Source organism: Lepisma saccharinum, chromosome 21 (assembly GCF_977018435.1).
Source record: "Lepisma saccharinum chromosome 21, izLepSacc3.1, whole genome shotgun sequence".
NCBI classification, from domain to species: domain Eukaryota; kingdom Metazoa; phylum Arthropoda; class Insecta; order Zygentoma; family Lepismatidae; genus Lepisma; species Lepisma saccharinum.
Window position 1 is genome coordinate 14737489 of NC_139249.1, and position 17933 is coordinate 14755421.

A 17933-nucleotide genomic window follows, 5' to 3' on the forward strand; every position below is an offset into this window, starting at 1 on the left:
ATAACAGAAAAAGCAGGAAAGAAACAAAGAATTTGACAGAGAAACTAGAAACAGAGAGAAAAAAGGAAGTAACAAAAAAGAAATTAAGAAACATAGAAAGAGACTTAAATGAACAGAAAGAGAGAAAAAGAGAGAGAGAGAGAGAGAGAGAGAGAGAGAGAGTGAGTGAGAGAGAAAGTAACGAAAAGAAAGAAACAGGCAGAGAATGAGAAAGAGAGAAAAGAGACATTAATGAGCAGAGAGAGATGGTAACCGAAAAGGAAAGAAACAGGGGGCATACATGTACAGATAATGAGAGAGAGAGAGAGAGAGAGAGAGTAATAGAATAAAAAGAAAGATAGAACGGAACAGAGGGAAAACAGACAAAAATTAACAGATGGAGAGGGAAGAAAATAAAGAATCCGAAGAGAAAGAGATAGAGGAAGCAATATAGCGATGATCAGCCATGACCACTGAAACAAGGCCTTCCTGAAAATACCCCTCGCTTCCACAAATCTCTGTCAACCCAACTGATGTGTTCCTCTTTAACAACAGTCCAAGCGAAAAGTTGAGACATGAAGCTCATAAACCATGACCTTGAGATCTGAGAATTTTGAACTGTACTGCAAAATACACTTTGGATGCTGATGGTTTTATATCATCGCGAGTTATAAAACTCTTGAAGTATCACTCAGTAGCTTGCGATCTTCATCTGTCGAACTGAAGTCATTGTTCCACTGTCTTGAAAGTTCCTCAAAGCCATAAACTTTCTCAATCCTACTCCAAGTGAAAATGTCTATCTTTATATTCCAAGTGTACAAGATCGCCATGTTTCCTTTTAATATGTTACGTAAGTTATTCCAGTAAAAGCGATTTGCAGTAAAAGAATAATTAAACTTCGAACCTAATTTCGTTGCTAGTGGCAGCTCTTATCGCATTTGGCAAGCGACTTTAATCTCTTCCATGGCTTTATAGGGAAATATGGAATTTAATTTGCATAAACTTATCAAATTGTTTCTGCCCGCCGCTATTTTTCCGGTTAAGCGCCCCACATTTTACGAAACCTGATCCTTCTAACTGCTAGATACGACATGCATAGTAAAACTGTCTGGCGATGTGTCAGTATGCAAATATTGCTTTTAATGCCAGAGTTGTTGAGTATAAATATACTGTAGAATGCTTGCTTGGCTGCACATCTGTAGGTTTTGTGTTGCCTGGTAAGTGGAAACATTCTGACAATTTGTTTAAGCTGTTTTGGTGTTCTGGAGATTGGTATATTTGTACCGGAAGGATTAAAACATTTATCTGTTCATAGATGGAGCTCTACTGAACAAATTATTTCTCTTCGTTTAGAGCTATATTTTCTTTGCTCGCCATCTCTCCACTATAGATTATTTTAGTTTGTTTTAGAACATGTAATCTAATTTGTACCGCTCTACTTTCACCTGGAATCAAACTCTGGTAATCTTGATTACAAGGTTAATCTCTCGTAGGTGACATGACGTATTCACTCTTTACTAGTAGCATTAGGTTAGTGATATCCACAATACATTATAAAATCAAGTAATTAAGTTTGCATTTTAGAAATAGGTCTGCAAAAACAACGTGCGTCTTATACGCCGATTCTCAATTTATGATTACCTTCCTATCTGAAAATGTTCTCTTTTGTGAGTTGCTCTTTCCTGCTTCCTTTCGGTATGTGTCGAAGGAAAATAAAATATATTCTTCCCTAATCAGATTAGGTACGTTATTTGTTAAAAGTATACCTATATATTATTTTGTATTTGAAATACTGTAAATTAATTTTGAATTCAGTGATAAAGGTTTTTTCCCCCCTCGAAAATGTACAAAAAAGGGAGTGTGTCCTATACGCCGACAAATATGGTATTTCCAAGACTAAAACTACTTAACGAACAGTACGAGCAAATTATTAAAATGTACCTAGTTCGAGTTCGAAGTCACATAAGTAATTATATAAGAGCAGAAACAGTATTATTTTGCAAATATGAAAAGAGCGAAACAAAACATATAGTTTGTAAAATTATAGAAATATAAGCATGAAGGAAAATATTGAAAATATTTTATAAGTATATACTGGACAAATATGCAAATACAGTAAAAAAATAAATAGGAACAGGCATTTCAAAACCCAGATATGCAATGATCGTGCAAACAAGTCATAATGCAAAATGATGCACAGTGTTGCAACATTCCACTCCATATTTTTTTTTACTGTGCGGAATATGATGCAACCTAGTCTCTTAAACGTTCAAAGTTCATTGTTACATAGGAAAACAAATCAATTAGAAAATCGTGGAATCAAATATGTGTGTCGAACTTGCAAAGAAATGTACATAATTAATGTCTAATTATGTCTAATCGTTGTGTCCTCTGTGTTATTATTTTTTTAGTAGATGGCGCTGTTTTGTTACTTTTTCATTGAACCTTAAAATGGGTTTAAAATAACTCTGATACATTACATGAATGTAAGTGTATAAATAAATATTTCAATAATTAATGTTTGGTAATTGTTTTTACATATCTTCATAAATATACGGTATTATTTATGTTTCAATAAACATTAATATGGCAAAAATGTAAACAAATATTCAAATATCTTCAATTTGTGAAAGATTTCTATAGTCCAATGTCATTTGTTTAGACTTAAGCACGAGTGATTGACTTGTAAAATATTTAAATTGGAAACGTTTGATTGACGTATCTCTGTGGATTACGATTTCTACATTAGAAGAGCGAGTTTCTCTTGTCTGGGGGTGCACAACCTCACGATCAACAACATTTAAGGGAAAGTATTTCGAGAATATTCATGGCTAAGTAATTCATTGGCACGATTTGGGAATGCGTGACTACAAGCAGTTTACCAGACCCACAGACCAAACCCCGTTTGTTTAGAACAATGGTTATTGTACAAAGAGACACCGTCTGTTAAATCTTGTTCACGATATCTATGAATTCGGTCACCTGTGACTTCAAGTTGAGGCCTCACACGTCACGGTAGACGACATGACTCGGTAGAGAAGTGAAGTGGAATATCAGAGGAGTATATGTAGCACGAAGCAGCAGACTTGGGTATGTATTTCCACTTGGATCTTCTCAAGGAACAGGTGTGTGTGTTTTCTCAGCTCCGTAGTTAGTGCTTGCTTATTCGAAACTGTGGAAGTGCTTATCAAGAAAGACGATAAAGGGATTTTCCTGCACGAATTTCTAAGGACTTGAATTTTGTTCAACTGCAGCCTAAGTATTGTTCAGTTCACAGCTTCTGTCTACTTCATTAAATCGTCACCAGGTGTCGGGTGTGTTGTGTTTGGTTTCATACTGGTAAAGGAACAAATGCTAACGGACATCGGTGTATTCTGAATACTTAATTTTCTGCTACATTTTTTCTGGAATTAGAAATATGTTCTTAGCCTTATGGATTATAGTATATTAATGTATTTTTGCGAACGATTAGAAAGAACTTTCATGTAGTCTAAGCAAAGTCTTGATTTCTTAACTTAGAAAATTCTTGCAATTGTTGAAGGAATAAGATAAAGTCTATCAGAACGATTAGAAAGAGCTTTCATGTAGTTCTTGATTGTTTAACTTAGCGATTTGTTGCACATGGAGAAGAAAGAATCAGCTATCCAGCGCTTGCACAAGCGCTGAAAAATTAGTGCATTATCCATAAGAGCTGTATATTCAATTGTCTTACGCCTGAAATAGATATTATTATGATGACAGATTCACACTAGTGTGTGTGCAAGCTAAAAAAAGAACTTCATAGAATATAGTTACAAGCTAAGGTTCCGTCCAAGGGCGGGTCTATGGAAACTCGAATGGGGACATTAAAATAGCCTGTGGAGGCCCATAGTGGTTCGGATCCCACTTTAAATTGTAGGTCCAGTCCCGATTAGCCTGTCTGTGCATAAAGTGGACTTACAACAAACAAACAAACCTCTTTATGAATATGGATACGGTGTGAATAAATACTTGTGAACTGTAAGCATTACTTTGACAACTTTCATTCAATTTAACCATGTTAATTTCTTGTACACTAAGATGCAAATCTCAGCTGGACAGAACAATTTTAATATAAATATCCATAAGGGAAAAGGGTCTCCCCGATGGCGCAGTGGTAGGGTCGTCGCCTGTAATCCAGGGGTCTTGGGTTCAATACCCGGTGGAGGCACATAGTGGTTCGGATCCCACTTTAAACTGTAGGTCCAGTCCCCATTAGCCTTACTGTATATAAAGTGGACTTAAAACACCAACTCAATCAATCAATCAACCAACCATAAGAGAAAACTACTATAAACTTCATCAATGTTTTTCCCCATCCTACAAAATATCGTTTTTAAATTGCAAATCATTGACGGTTTGGATATTATTTTAAAGAAATATTGCTGAATAAACTGAAAATTTTAAATGAGCTCAATCTGCTATATGTTTCTCGTGAAAGTAGACTATTTTGACATAAAATGCTTGAAGTTGATTTACTTTGCTGCCTCCAAAGGGTGTATAAAATTTCAGGTTAACGAGGTCCTGGTGACTAGTTTTTTTTGTCCTTTCTCGCTCATCTACTTTTGTAGTCTCAAAACCCTTTAAAGGATTTATATTCCTCACGCATATATTTTATATCGGGTATGTGGTTTTTAATATATTTTATTTTCAGGTATTTCGATGAACGTATTCGGAGTTTTAATATCGCTTAAAATATGTCAAGGCTATGTGTAAAAAGATGAAAATAGAGTTAATGTGACAATTACACTTTAATTACAAACACAAGGGAATATAAATTCCGTATTTTTTAAAAGTTAATTCTGGGGTTAGTGTATTTGCCAAAACAAAAGGGAACTGGGCAGACTTAACTGTATTAGTGCTGTTTCTTCAATTTTATGTTAGAGATCCCCTTCTGTACAGTTGTGGATAGAAATATTTTCCCATAAGACTCCTGGTAACTAAGACTATATGAGGGGAAGTATTTTTTGCCATGGCGTACACTGACAGTTTTTTCTTTCTTCAGCATATTTGAAAAAAAAATACAATTTGTCTGAAGTTATTCCATTGCATTTAGTTCATATTCTCTATTCATTTGTGTAGTCTGTTTTTTACACTTCTCAAAGCATGAAAAAATTGTATTAATATTTAGCTGTATCAATGACACCTCCCCGCTAAATCTGCTGACCGTGTACAATGGGATGCAAATATATTACCAGGCAAATTGTCCGTCACTGTTTTAATTCATTCGGTGAGAAACGCGATGGTATCTTGTATTTCTTGTTATTTTTTATGCTCCTTTATTTCCAAGTTTGACTAATGAAGACAACGAGGGTGAATGATGATTAGATAAAACTGATGAAGGAATTCATGCTCAGGTCAGGATTCGACACCGGAACAGCCACCGAAGTGGTGAAATGGGATTGTATAGTGGAAGGCGTAAGTATTGCCAAGCAAATTGTCCGTCATCACTAGGTCTCGGAAGTTGAAGACCTATAAATTGCCCAAAAAAGGGCCTATAAAAAGACCTAAAAATATAAAAAAAGGACCTAAAAACGGAAAAAAGTACGTATAAATGTGATCCAAATTAATTAATAACTTCACTTTTAATTACATATTTAATGAATAAAAAATAAAAAATTCTGGTGGTATGGAACACACAGTGCAAAAAAACTATATGAATGAAATGCATCTTCTTTCAAACATTATATATTTTTTAGATTAACATAATTTGAAAAATCATATTTGAAGAATCAGATTTTGCCTAACCACACTAGGGTTACAGAGATAGGACTTCGGATCCTATTTCAGTCGTCCAAAAATGTTTTTCTCTCGTTTCAGGGGTGGTTGGAATATATTTCTTTCCTTCTTTATTTTTCTTTACTACATAAAGGATGTTTAAGAGGTGATGAACTGATGATGATTCGAATTGAGAATGGGCAGTAAAAACGTAGTCGAAAGAAGGTGAAGTTGCAAAAAAATCCGTTAAGGCCTAAAAAAAAAGGCTAAAAAAGGACCAATAAGCCAAAAGAAGGCCGAAAAAGGCAAAGAAGGACAAATAAAACCCACCTTTTTCTGGCCTACAATGACCCAAAATGAACATATATTAAGTCGGTCCTCGTCTTCGGACACTAGAAAAAAAAGAAGTTTTCCTCAACTTCCGAGCACTAATCATCCCATTTCTTCTCTTGTATCAATGAGAGCTTCAAGAATAGTGAATCGGTCAATGAAAACAGCTGACAAACTGTGCACCAGTATACTTAAATATAACATTTTTTAAAAACAAGTAGTATGCAAGAGAGAAAAATAATGAAAATAGTAATGGACAATTTGCCAAGCAATACTTGTGCATCCCACCGTACAGGTTAGTGCATTGGATAATATTGCTTCGGTGGAGTTCAGTTTCGGTTCGTCAACCTCACAATGTGCAAAACAATGTGAATGAACACTGTGAGGGCAGTGATGTACGTCTATGCGTAAACAACGATAGTCTACATTCTACACATAGACTATTTTATACACGTAGACGACGTAATCTGTGTAAACAACATGGCGAAAGGTGATAACTTAGCAAAGGGCGCGGTGGAATAAAACTGCCTATCAGTTGCTGATGTGTGAGGAGAACTTCCGTACTCTTTCTTCCAAATTCGAACAATTTCTCACCTAGGGAAAAACCTAGCATAGGAAATATTCTAGTGTTTTATTGGGAAAAGACCACTCTTGCCTCACGACTGCCATCTGTTGTTGTTTTTTGCATACTATTTATTTCCTTCCATAGTTGATAATAGAAGAGAAGATAAATTTTATTGTAAATAGGATTCTTTTCAGTTTGTTAGGAACCAATATAGTTGAAAATATCACTTTCCTTTCATGAAACCCTTGGACATTAATTTTAATGCACTTTAGATTGTCTACGTAGTCTATGTAAACTACAACCCAATGTAATCTACGCGTAGATTACGTGTAGACGTATAATCTACGGCACATCACTGGGTGAGGGACAATTTCCCTGGTAATATTTATGCTTCTCACCCTACGTTGCCAAATCTACTGATAAGGAGCAAGAAGTAAATGCATGTTGTCAGATTTATTGCCCTTGGATTCGTGACTTACTCTGTACAACCAAAACCAATAATTTATTTTTCATTATTCGTTCTTTCTACCCATAAATGTCCCGTAGTAGGAAACTCCCAGAGTTCACACTACTGCAAACAAAACACAGCTGGACTGTACGTCATAAATATGTCGCCAGCTTTGGCAGGAAGCGGTTCTATAGTCACTACACCACACTAATGAGACACAGTGCGTGCGTGATACACTAATGGTTACAGTAGCTTTTAAGTGGCGTTTAAAGTCCATCGCATTATACAATTAATCTGGTTTATTTCTGTCTGTTCGTCGAGACGGAACTTTTTCGTGAAACATAAAAAGCTACGTTAGAGTTTGCCGTCATGCCATATTTTCCACCTCGTCAATTCTTCTTGCCTCCAGAGCTGTGGATGTAGAGGTCGGTTGGGTGGAATTTGACCTTGTACACTTTTTGTCCATAGCGGCACAGAGAGTTCCTTTCCACCCCTTCCCCTCCCATTTCTTTACATTGTGTGAGGAACAAATTTGCAATTAGATACAATGTACAATTATTTCCTCGTGGTGTAAGTGCTAATTATTCCGCTGGGTAATTTTTATTTCGTACATTAAAATACAATTTTCCACATATGCAGACACTTCCACATACTTTTTTTAGCTTTGTCGGTGTCTTGCAATTGCTGAAGGTTTTGAGAGGCATGCTTTTGTCCATGGCATTGTTCTGAAGCTCATATCTTTACAATGAAATATGATCCAAGTTTACAGGACTTGATGCTAATCGCGACGATGAGTAATGATATGATGAAATTGATGAAGGGACACTCACAAAGAATACCCAGGGCCATTCCTGGATTCAAACCCTGGAACCCTGGGGCCGTAGCACGCCACGGAGATCTGCTGCATGTGAATTTGCAAAACCTGACCAATGTTCGTCCTATATGAGAGATTGGTCGATGGATTTGTTTTATTTTACTTCAATTAGCCAAAATGGGCTGCTCTGCCACTTTTGGCTAATCGCGAAGATGATGATAAAAGGTGATAAGATTAAATTGGTGAAAGGACAATCATAAACACACATGGACAAGATAACATACCAGATGTGAGATCCAGACGCCAGAGCCTCGTTAACCTGTATGGGCGAGAGTGGGTATCTTCAGAAAAAGCCACCCCTTACACCCCTTAATTTGGAAGAGGGCAATATAAAGGACTTTGGGAATTGGACCAGATGATATGAAATCCGGGTTTGTTTGAATGGGCAAGGTATCTCTGCATCGTCCATAACTGGAGTTCCGGTGGAGCCATATAGTGGTTCGGATACCACTTTAAATTGTAGGTCCAGTCCCGATTAGCCTTATTGTGCATGAAGTGGACTTAGAACACCAAATCAAACAAACAATAACAGGAGTTTCCCAGCGAAGTTGAGAAATTGGGTTTTCACGAAAAAGTTTACCTCGTCAAATGGACAGATTTCATCAATTTCAACACATCATTCAGTATGTGATTTTCATTACATACTTGGGAACCACTATACATATGATTCATCCTAAGCGTCGACTCGTTGACTCGTTCAATGCTGGATTCAACTCTGTTCCATTTCCGATTCCCAGTTTGGAATATGTGTTCCGTTGTGTCCAGTCATCTATTTAATCTAATCATCAGGTTTCCTTGTAGTCGCAATTAGTCAAAATTGACGGAAAAACAACCCTAGATAACACAAATACAAGTGCTCATCCAGAGAAAATGTATTATATTTCCTGCTGGATGAAGCATGATTGTCTCCTCATCTTAAAAATATCTAATATCATCATCTAATATCTTGGATCTTCCCAGGCACATCTCAAGTAGATCGACGTTCATAGATACAAAACAGTCTTTCCGCCACTTTCCAAGCTTAAATACAAGAATAGTTTACACAATTTAACTAGAAATATGGATGACACCACGGCTGAAATGGTCCTTTTGTTCCCTTACAGTTAATTTCCCCTTCTCCTTCAATATGTGTGACGAAGATGTTGCCGCACTTGTCGTCGACAATGGATCCGGAATGTGCAAAGCAGGTTTCGCTGGTGATGACGCACCAAGGGCAGTCTTTCCCTCCATCGTTGGAAGGCCTCGATACCAGGTGAGAACATGCTACCCTTTTTCATATTACCTCTGTTTTTTGTTTACTATAGTTATGTTAACTTGTTACTAACATTTGTACTACACAGATGTCCTGAGATATTTCATGATAAATATATATGAATGGCTTATTGCAGAAAGGGACCTGAGTCACATTTTTGAGGTATCGGAGTCACAACTTTTTCATCTCCTCTGTCTCTAGCAGCATACTGCAGGAGGGCGCATTGAGGGTTGCAAAATTAACTATTCATTATGCTAAAAAATTGAGCCAACAACAGCACATTTCTTTCTTACACTCTCAATATTATACGATTTTTCTTGTTTTTCTCAGAATTGTGCAAAAGTGACTCAGGTCCCTTTCTGCAATAAGCCATTCATATAGTTATAAAATCTGTGCGCAAAATTTGCATGAGGACTATAGCTAATTATGATGTATTGATCCTGTGCTAATTCCAGTATAGAACTTATAAGCATTATAAATTTGCTGTGTTGAGAAATGAACTTCTTTATAAGACATTATTAACTATTAAGATCATATGCCAGAATTAGAATAGCTTTAAAAAAACATTACTAATTAACAAAAAGGATCATCACAAGAATATACACAAAGTTCTACTTGTAAGGCATTTATTGAATATTTTGTATAAGTAAAACTTGTTTCCATTATATTAAGATTAGTATATTCTGAATATCTATAACATATTTGTATAATAGATTTTATGTGATTTGTGGTAGACATTTTTGACACAAGTCATTCATTAGAAGCGCGATTGTAATGGCACAAGATTGAACAGAGCAGGAAGGTTGAATTGGTAATCAAGTTAAAAAACTGTGTCTACTTCTCCTACGCGATATTGTAAAGAAGTTCTATATTGTCTAATTAAAGCTAATAAGGAACGAACATATTATTAAGCAATTTGCACGCTGTAATAAAACCATACTGTTTTTGCTTTAAAATAAAAATAACTGTGAAATATGGTTTCTAGTTGAAATGCCACAAAAGGTAATTAATATCAGCTTCGACCGTTATAGCTTCTTCAAATAACTTCTCTCTTTTTTAGCTGTTCAAGTGTCTGTTGGAAGTTCATTCACTGGCGTGAGAAACAAATCGAAGTAATTAATTCAACGGTGAAATATCTCGTTATAGCATTCTTGCTTAGTGTCCTGTGAATGCGTGAGGAATGTGTTGTGAGTCGGAAATGCGGTAGCAAGTAATTGCTGTGATGGTTCGGCCCCACCGAGTACTTGCTTTCATCACGTCACGTGTTTATTGCTCCCAATTTGGACATTTAATTGCACATTTGTTCCTTATTGTTCGTGACAATTGTACTTCGTGGCAGAAAAGTTGGTGCAAGTTAAATCAGCAAGCCATGGATTCCTTCTTGACTCGTAGATTAGCTTGTGATGTTTATTTCGTTAAATTGTAGAACAGACTAATTACAATACAAACCAAAAGTACACAAGAAGCATATTAATTCATAGAATGAGTAAACGCTGCATAGATATCAAAATATTGATTCTATTAATACAAATATTTACCACAGCAACACGAGATAATCTGTACTGCGCAGTGTATTTATTGTGGTAAAGTTAGAACAATATTAACAGAAGTATTGCAATTAAGATTAACGAAAGATTGGTAAGCAGTGAAATTGGATCTACATTCTGAACTCTAAACTTATCCTCGAACAATAAACATAATGACGAATTAAGTATTTACAGCACTTGAAATTTTCTGAAAACACATTAATTTAATGTTATTAATGTGAATAACTGTCAAATGATTCTTATTTCTCAGTTTCTCACCATCTTTCTCTCGCTTTATACCTATTGCAATTACGTATCTCGATATACGAATATAGATTTATAATTACAATGCAAATAAATAAGATATTGTTAGGTATAAAATGTTACAAAAAGTGTTATAAAATATAAAGTCTATAAATATACATGTATGTTCTGCTGAATAAAGACGCTGTACAGTATATGCTTACACATTATTCCACTGCAGTAAATATTTGTATTAATGTAATTATAATTTAGATATCTACATAGCGTTTGCATGTTCTGTAAATAAATATACTACTTGTCTAGTTGTGGTTTATTCTCTTCTACATTTTAACGAAAACTACAAAATATTCTATTTGAATAGATATCACAAACAAATCAACAAATTTTCACTGTAAAATTCAGATACTCCTAACATTAAAATACCGGTAGTACATATTTACTTGTGATTTATATTGTATCAAATGTCAGAAAACAAGAGTAAATGGATGACTTGGCGATATATTTTGTGTAAGAATATTATTTAACAAAAGTATTATTTGCTTGTTTCCAAATAGAAAAGTGGATATCGTAATATTTCTTATACAACCCATGCATTTCCTAGTTAAAATCGAGAAATGATGAAATACGAACCTGTCCAAATAATATTATAAATGTCAATAGTGTATAATGGTAATTGTTACTTTTTCCTCTCGTAGGGTATCATGGTAGGGATGGGGCAGAAGGACAGCTATGTTGGAGACGAGGCTCAATCCAAGAGAGGTATCCTGACAGTCAAGTACCCCATCGAACACGGCATCGTCACCAACTGGGACGACATGGAGAAGATCTGGCACCACGCTTTCTACAACGAACTCCGAGTCGCACCAGAAGAGCACCCGGTACTTCTCACGGAAGCACCACTCAACCCGAAGGCGAACCGTGAAAAGATGACACAGGTTTGTATGAATGGCCCTAACGAAAGTCAAGGGGGCGCACGTGTTCCCCCCGCTATCCTCAGAATAAGAAAAGAATGGCAATTTTCGACACTTCTTTTCATTTGTAACTGTTTTTTTTTCCTTGAGCCTTTTTTCTAGTTTGCAAACTCTTTTCCTCAGTTTACTTGTGTCTTTCTTAGTGCTTACTTGTGTTAATCATTTATTTCCTTTGTTTTCCTTCCTTCTTTCTGTCTCATTTTTCTTTCTTCTCCCGTCTTCATTTCCTCTTTCTCTCCTTTCTGTAATTATCTCACTACGTGTACTACTCCTATATATGTCTTTCTTTCTCTGTCACTTCTCTCTTTAAATTTCTCCTCTCCCTCTTTCTCTTTCTCTCTCCGTGTCTTGCTTCTTTAATTCTCTTTCTTTCTTTACCTCTTCCTTCTTTGTATTCTCTCTTCTCTTTCTCTTGTCCCGCTTCCTTATCTCTTTCTCTGTCCTCTACTTTGTTCTTCCCTCTCTCTTTTTCTTCATCTATCTGTCCGTCTCATCCCTTTTTCCTTTCCCTCTCTATCTTATTCTGTTTCTCTGTCACTTTCTTCTCTTTCTCCCTATCTCTTCTTTTCCTGTCTTAACCTCCATCTCTGTGTGTAGCTTATTTAATTCACTTCATTTCTGTCAATCTTTACTGCTGCTTCCCATGTCTCCTGTTCTCTCTCCCTTACAACTTCTTCTTCTTATGATGATTCTTAGATTTTTAAGACTTGTTAGAAAATTTTATCCGGTCACCCATATGGAACGGGCAACGTAGAAAAGCTAATTGTATGTTGGTTGACACCATCTTAGAGCACAATGCAGTATTAACTTTCATACTACAGTTAGAAAAGGTTAAACAGAGCAATTATTCAATCAATATTCCTCTAAAATGATCACTATCAATGATAAGTTTCTTCACTAAATCATATACTCTCTACTTGAAGCTATTTCAGAGCGATGACTACAAAAATTAGACGAAAGTGTAATAATTTAATGTGGTAGCAACATCACAACCATAACTTGAATATTTAGGATGCGAAATTCAATCCCAATACATGAATTCAATGATGATTAAAATGCATAGATATACTTGTAATGTATTGGATTTCCAAGAAAGCCAACATATATTTTTTTATACAATGTGATTGTGAAATTAGTTACAATTGTACATAGGATCTCAAAGGGCGTCCAACTGTTGGAAAATTTTGGATTTAATTATGAATAAACAGTTGTAGTGAAATACTGAAGAGTACAAGCACCTGATATGGGGGGAGGGGAGCATATTTATGTCAGTATTGCTTCTCCCCCAAATTTATTTAAAGTTGACGCTACTGCTGAAGAGGTGCAGCAGACGTGTTCATTTCTAAGTTAATATTTTACCTGTTCTTTGCAGATCATGTTCGAAACTTTCAACACACCAGCAATGTACGTGGCAATCCAAGCCGTTCTGTCCCTGTATGCATCCGGTCGTACCACTGGCATTGTCCTTGATTCAGGCGACGGAGTTTCACATACTGTTCCTATTTATGAAGGTAAGTACATATATTTTGATGCTGCAGTGACACTAAACTAAGAGACACATAATAAATTATTCCATCTTGCAACTTAGCACACACATAACTATATCAAAGTATAAACCTAACCTTGGTGAAATTTTGGTCACAAAATGCCAGCCTGCTTCAACTTTGAGCCCATAGATGGCTCTAGTAAACTTTTAAATGGACTTGTAATATAAATTGCTGCTACTGCTAAGTTATATATAAGAAATGTCACGTAACAAACTCATGTATTACTCTTACATTAAATGCTTTCCTTTATCACCAAGAATATTCCCTAAAGGAATAAAAAAAATCTCAAAATTCAGCACTTATCAGTTCAGAAGCTTATTTCGAAGAAAATATATTATGATGTTGCTAGTATTCTTTTACAATCCATACTACAGTTCTCCTTCGTAGACAAAAATAGAAAGGAATATTGAACAAGGAATAGGTATCATTAAAATAAGTGATTTTGCACCACTTGGAAGTAAGGCTACATGAAGAAAATCACATCTAATTGAAATATTTCTTACTTCAAAAATTGGCATCACAATTTGAAAGATTGTGCTTAAACGACTCCTCTGAAACATGGTTGTTAATGAAATGTACATAAATATTATAATTTTGTTACGCAATTACCCATAAAGAGATTATCTTACACATAGACTACTTTTTGATATTCATGAGCTGAAAGAATTAAGCACCACAACTTGAACATGTCTTGAACTTAAAATTATGCTCGATATAAAGAGAATAATCCTGTACGCTTTTAATGTTACATCATTTTTATCCTCAAAGTTTATTATTTGTACTTTGCTAACTTTTAAACATCAAATATGGGAAGTCATGCATAATTTCTTCATTCATTGTGAACTTCCTTTTATAAATTACTGGTTATTACACGCATCTTCCACGATTCGTGGCACATTCACTTAAGCACGGATTTTTCAGATCTAATGAATTCCATGTCATCAGTATACGGGGCACGCTGAGGCAAATTATTCAACTTTTATTTACATATGTATTACCATTCCGTTATCGTCATATAAACTTTAGTTCATTGAAGTTTATTTTGCTGCATATCATCTGTAACACGGCAAAGCACTTTCAAAGCAAGGCATCAAATTACATACCGTGAAATTGCACCATCAAAGTGTGCAGGATTTCCAGTGGTTCTGTAATTGAATGACAGTTATAGGTTTTCAGAGAAAGACATCTTTCTGATGGTTGGGACAAGCTTATCCCTGAATAAGGACAGGGTAACAGAGGAGCAAAAGTTGAACTATAAGAACAATTGGAATCGAACTGGGTAAGTTACATTCTGAAGGTAATTTAGTTTATTTTTTTAAGTCCACTTCATGCACAGATAGGCTGATTGGCATTCGACTTACAGTTTAAAGTGGGATCCGAATCAATATGCCCCTTCACCAGGTATCGAACCCGGGACACTTTGATTACAAGGCGACGACTATACTACTACTCCATGGGGGAGGCATGGAAGTGTGTATGTGGGCTGAAATTGCCCTGTTTCACGCCTTAAGCTTGTCATAGTTTCTGCTTAGGAATAAGTAGGTTATTAGGAAGGAAGATGAACGTAGAGGTTGTACACTCTGTAAAGAAAAGATAGCAACACTTGCTCGGATATGGTTTTCACAAGATTCATTATCCAACACCCCCAGTTCATTTGTATTTTCATTTATTTTCTTATGTTTCAATGCAAGAGGCTCCCTCTGGTGCTACTCTGTTGCATGGAGGCCGATGAGTGCTTCGTGCGATGCGAACTTCCCGCCTGCACAATGCACCTCAAAAGCAACAGAGTAGCACCAGAGGGAGCCTCTTGCATTGAAACATAAGAAAATAAATGAAAATACAAAAGAACTGGGAGTGTTGGATAAATGCCATCGTTTTCGCAAAACCACCTCCCGTTCCTTCTGCGATGATAGGAGGGAGTGAGAGAGGCATCACATGACGAGATATTTTAAATCGAACGAACACGACCGACGATCCCTTGCAACGCTTCATTCGAGAACGCTTCTTCACAAATACTTCTGGTGGACAAATCCTGCTTTTCTTATTGTTTTAATTCACTTCATAATCTTGTGAAAACCATATCCGAGCAAGTGTCGCTATTTTTTCTTTACAGAGTGTAGGAATTTGTGGTGCTGTAAGAGCTTAGAAGCACATCAAAACAAGAGCTTTATGGAAACATCCTCACAGATTTGTGTTTATTAGATGAAATTACATACAAGATGGATAGTTAAACTAATATCTTAACATAAATGGAGTTCTTACTTAGGTGAAATAGTGTTACGCTTCAAACCACTACTACCCATGTTGCTAGCATGTTGATTTGAGTTCACTTTATGCTCAGAAAGGCTAATCAGGACTGAACCTACAGTTTAAAGTGGTATCTACACCACTACATCCATCGGGTATAAACCCCGCCCCTATTGATTTCAAGGCGACGACGTTAGAACTACGCCATCGGGAAGTCAGCTACTCATTTGCGTTGGTTCATATGGAAACTGTAACTTGACTACCAGCGTCCGTGGCGGAGTGGTTATCACATCGCGCTACGACGCCAGGGGTCCCGGGTTCAAATCCAGGTCTAGGCATGGGTGTTCTTTGTGAGTGTGCCTTCATCAATTTCATCATATCACCACTCATCCTCATCTTCGCGATTAGCCAAAAGTCGCAGAAAAGCGAAGTAAAATAAACCAAATAATTGCAACCCCACATGCATTTATTATAATGTTCATAGTTATACCAGGGCATATCTACCTTTTTTATATATATTACGTGCCTCTTTGCTTCTTCTAATTGGAATTTTGTATTAAATATGAAATTAAGTGGCAATGAATCAATCATTAATCTGGTGGGTTAGGATCCCACATTAAATTGTAGGTACAGTTCCGACGATTAGCCAACTGGGAATGAAGTGGACTTGAAACAGAAACGTTAAATTCCCATTTACTTTCGCACACAGATCAACACTTACTTAACACTTTCAACAATAATAACTCATTGACTGATTACAATGTATTTTATTCGCCTAACAGGATACGCCTTACCACACGCAATAGTGCGTTTGGACCTCGCCGGGCGCGACCTCACCGACTACCTCATGAAGATCCTCACAGAACGTGGCTACAGCTTCACAACAACCGCCGAGCGAGAAATCGTACGCGACATTAAGGAGAAACTCTGCTACGTAGCTTTGGATTTCGAGCAAGAGATGTCAGCAGCGGCGGCTTCGAGCATCCTTGAGAAGTCATACGAACTTCCGGACGGCCAGGTCATCACCATCGGCAACGAGAGGTTCCGCTGCCCAGAGGCGCTCTTCCAGCCTTCCTTCTTGGGGATGGAGTCCTGCGGGATCCACGAAACTACATACAACTCCATCATGAAGTGCGATGTGGACATCAGGAAGGACCTGTACGCCAACACAGTCCTCTCTGGAGGCACCACCATGTACCCTGGCATTGCCGACCGTATGCAGAAGGAGATCACTGCCCTTGCCCCTTCAACAATGAGGATTAAGATAATTGCCCCTCCGGAGAGGAAGTACTCGGTCTGGATCGGAGGTTCTATCCTCTCATCCCTCTCAACCTTCCAGCAGATGTGGATCTCCAAGCAAGAATACGATGAATCCGGTCCCTACATTGTGCACAGGAAGTGCTTCTAAAATCCAAACATCTCGGATATCGTATCCGGTCAACGAATTATCCAAATAAAGCAACAATTGAATCATAAACCTAACAATGAAAGAACATTTTTCTTAATTTTATTTGTTTCTTTTAGCAAACCACGGCTTGATAATGCGTTGTAATGAATCTACACCTGCTGTCACATTGTTACCTTAGCACCATTGTTGTTAAAGGACTTTAAATTGCTTGCGCGCATGCGCACCATTATAATTTATTGTTGATATGGATGTATAATGTGTAAATAGCAAATAAAGTTATATTTTCAAATACACTTTTATTATTGGCATAGGCTTTTAAATCACAACATTGTACTTTTTCAGCGGTAATATATTTTTGTCATTCATTTGAAAGTAAATATGTAGATGGCCATAGCAAAAAAAAAATATCAAGGAATGTCATAAAGCAATAATTCTGTTGTTGTTAGATATTTAATTAAGTAATCAATTACAAATGCTTAAAAATTAGTGAAAATTAAAAACTAGTTCCCAATCAGAAGCTACATTTCTAACGTTCCTATGCTACTTCCACAATTTCTGACTGTAAGTTCTTAAATATTAATATATACCATCAGATACCATAGGGGATTTGGTTATGAAAAAGTTATGGCTCCTAAGACCTCTTTGATAAATTAATATTATGTACAATCAGAGCCTTTCCTTCTATCCAAATAATGTATTTCATATTCCCTTTTCATTCTTGTTTATTCTCACATTATTTTGTTCTCATCCATATCATAACTAGTTTTTGTAATTTACTTTGTAATC

At 36.3% G+C, this 17933-nt stretch overlaps 1 protein-coding gene across 3 annotated transcripts; it reads left to right on the forward strand.

Annotated features, from left to right (window-relative positions):
• Window positions 1-1181: 1181 nt before the first annotated feature.
• On the forward strand, window positions 1182-17436 carry LOC146004181 (actin-5C-like). 3 transcript variants are annotated; one of them, XM_083142849.1, is made up of 5 exons: window positions 1182-1196; window positions 9036-9184; window positions 11670-11909; window positions 13318-13456; window positions 16522-17436. In XM_083142849.1, exons 2-5 carry the CDS (start codon window positions 9059-9061, stop codon window positions 17145-17147), a joined length of 1131 nt encoding a protein of 376 aa, XP_082998975.1. In that variant the 5' UTR covers window positions 1182-1196; window positions 9036-9058; the 3' UTR covers window positions 17148-17436. The 3 variants fall into 3 exon arrangements, with proteins under 3 accessions (XP_082998975.1, XP_082998974.1, XP_082998976.1); XM_083142848.1 differs by lacking the exon at window positions 1182-1196 and adding an exon at window positions 3080-3104; XM_083142850.1 differs by lacking the exon at window positions 1182-1196 and adding an exon at window positions 3271-3293.
• The last annotated feature ends 497 nt before the right edge of the window (window positions 17437-17933 follow it).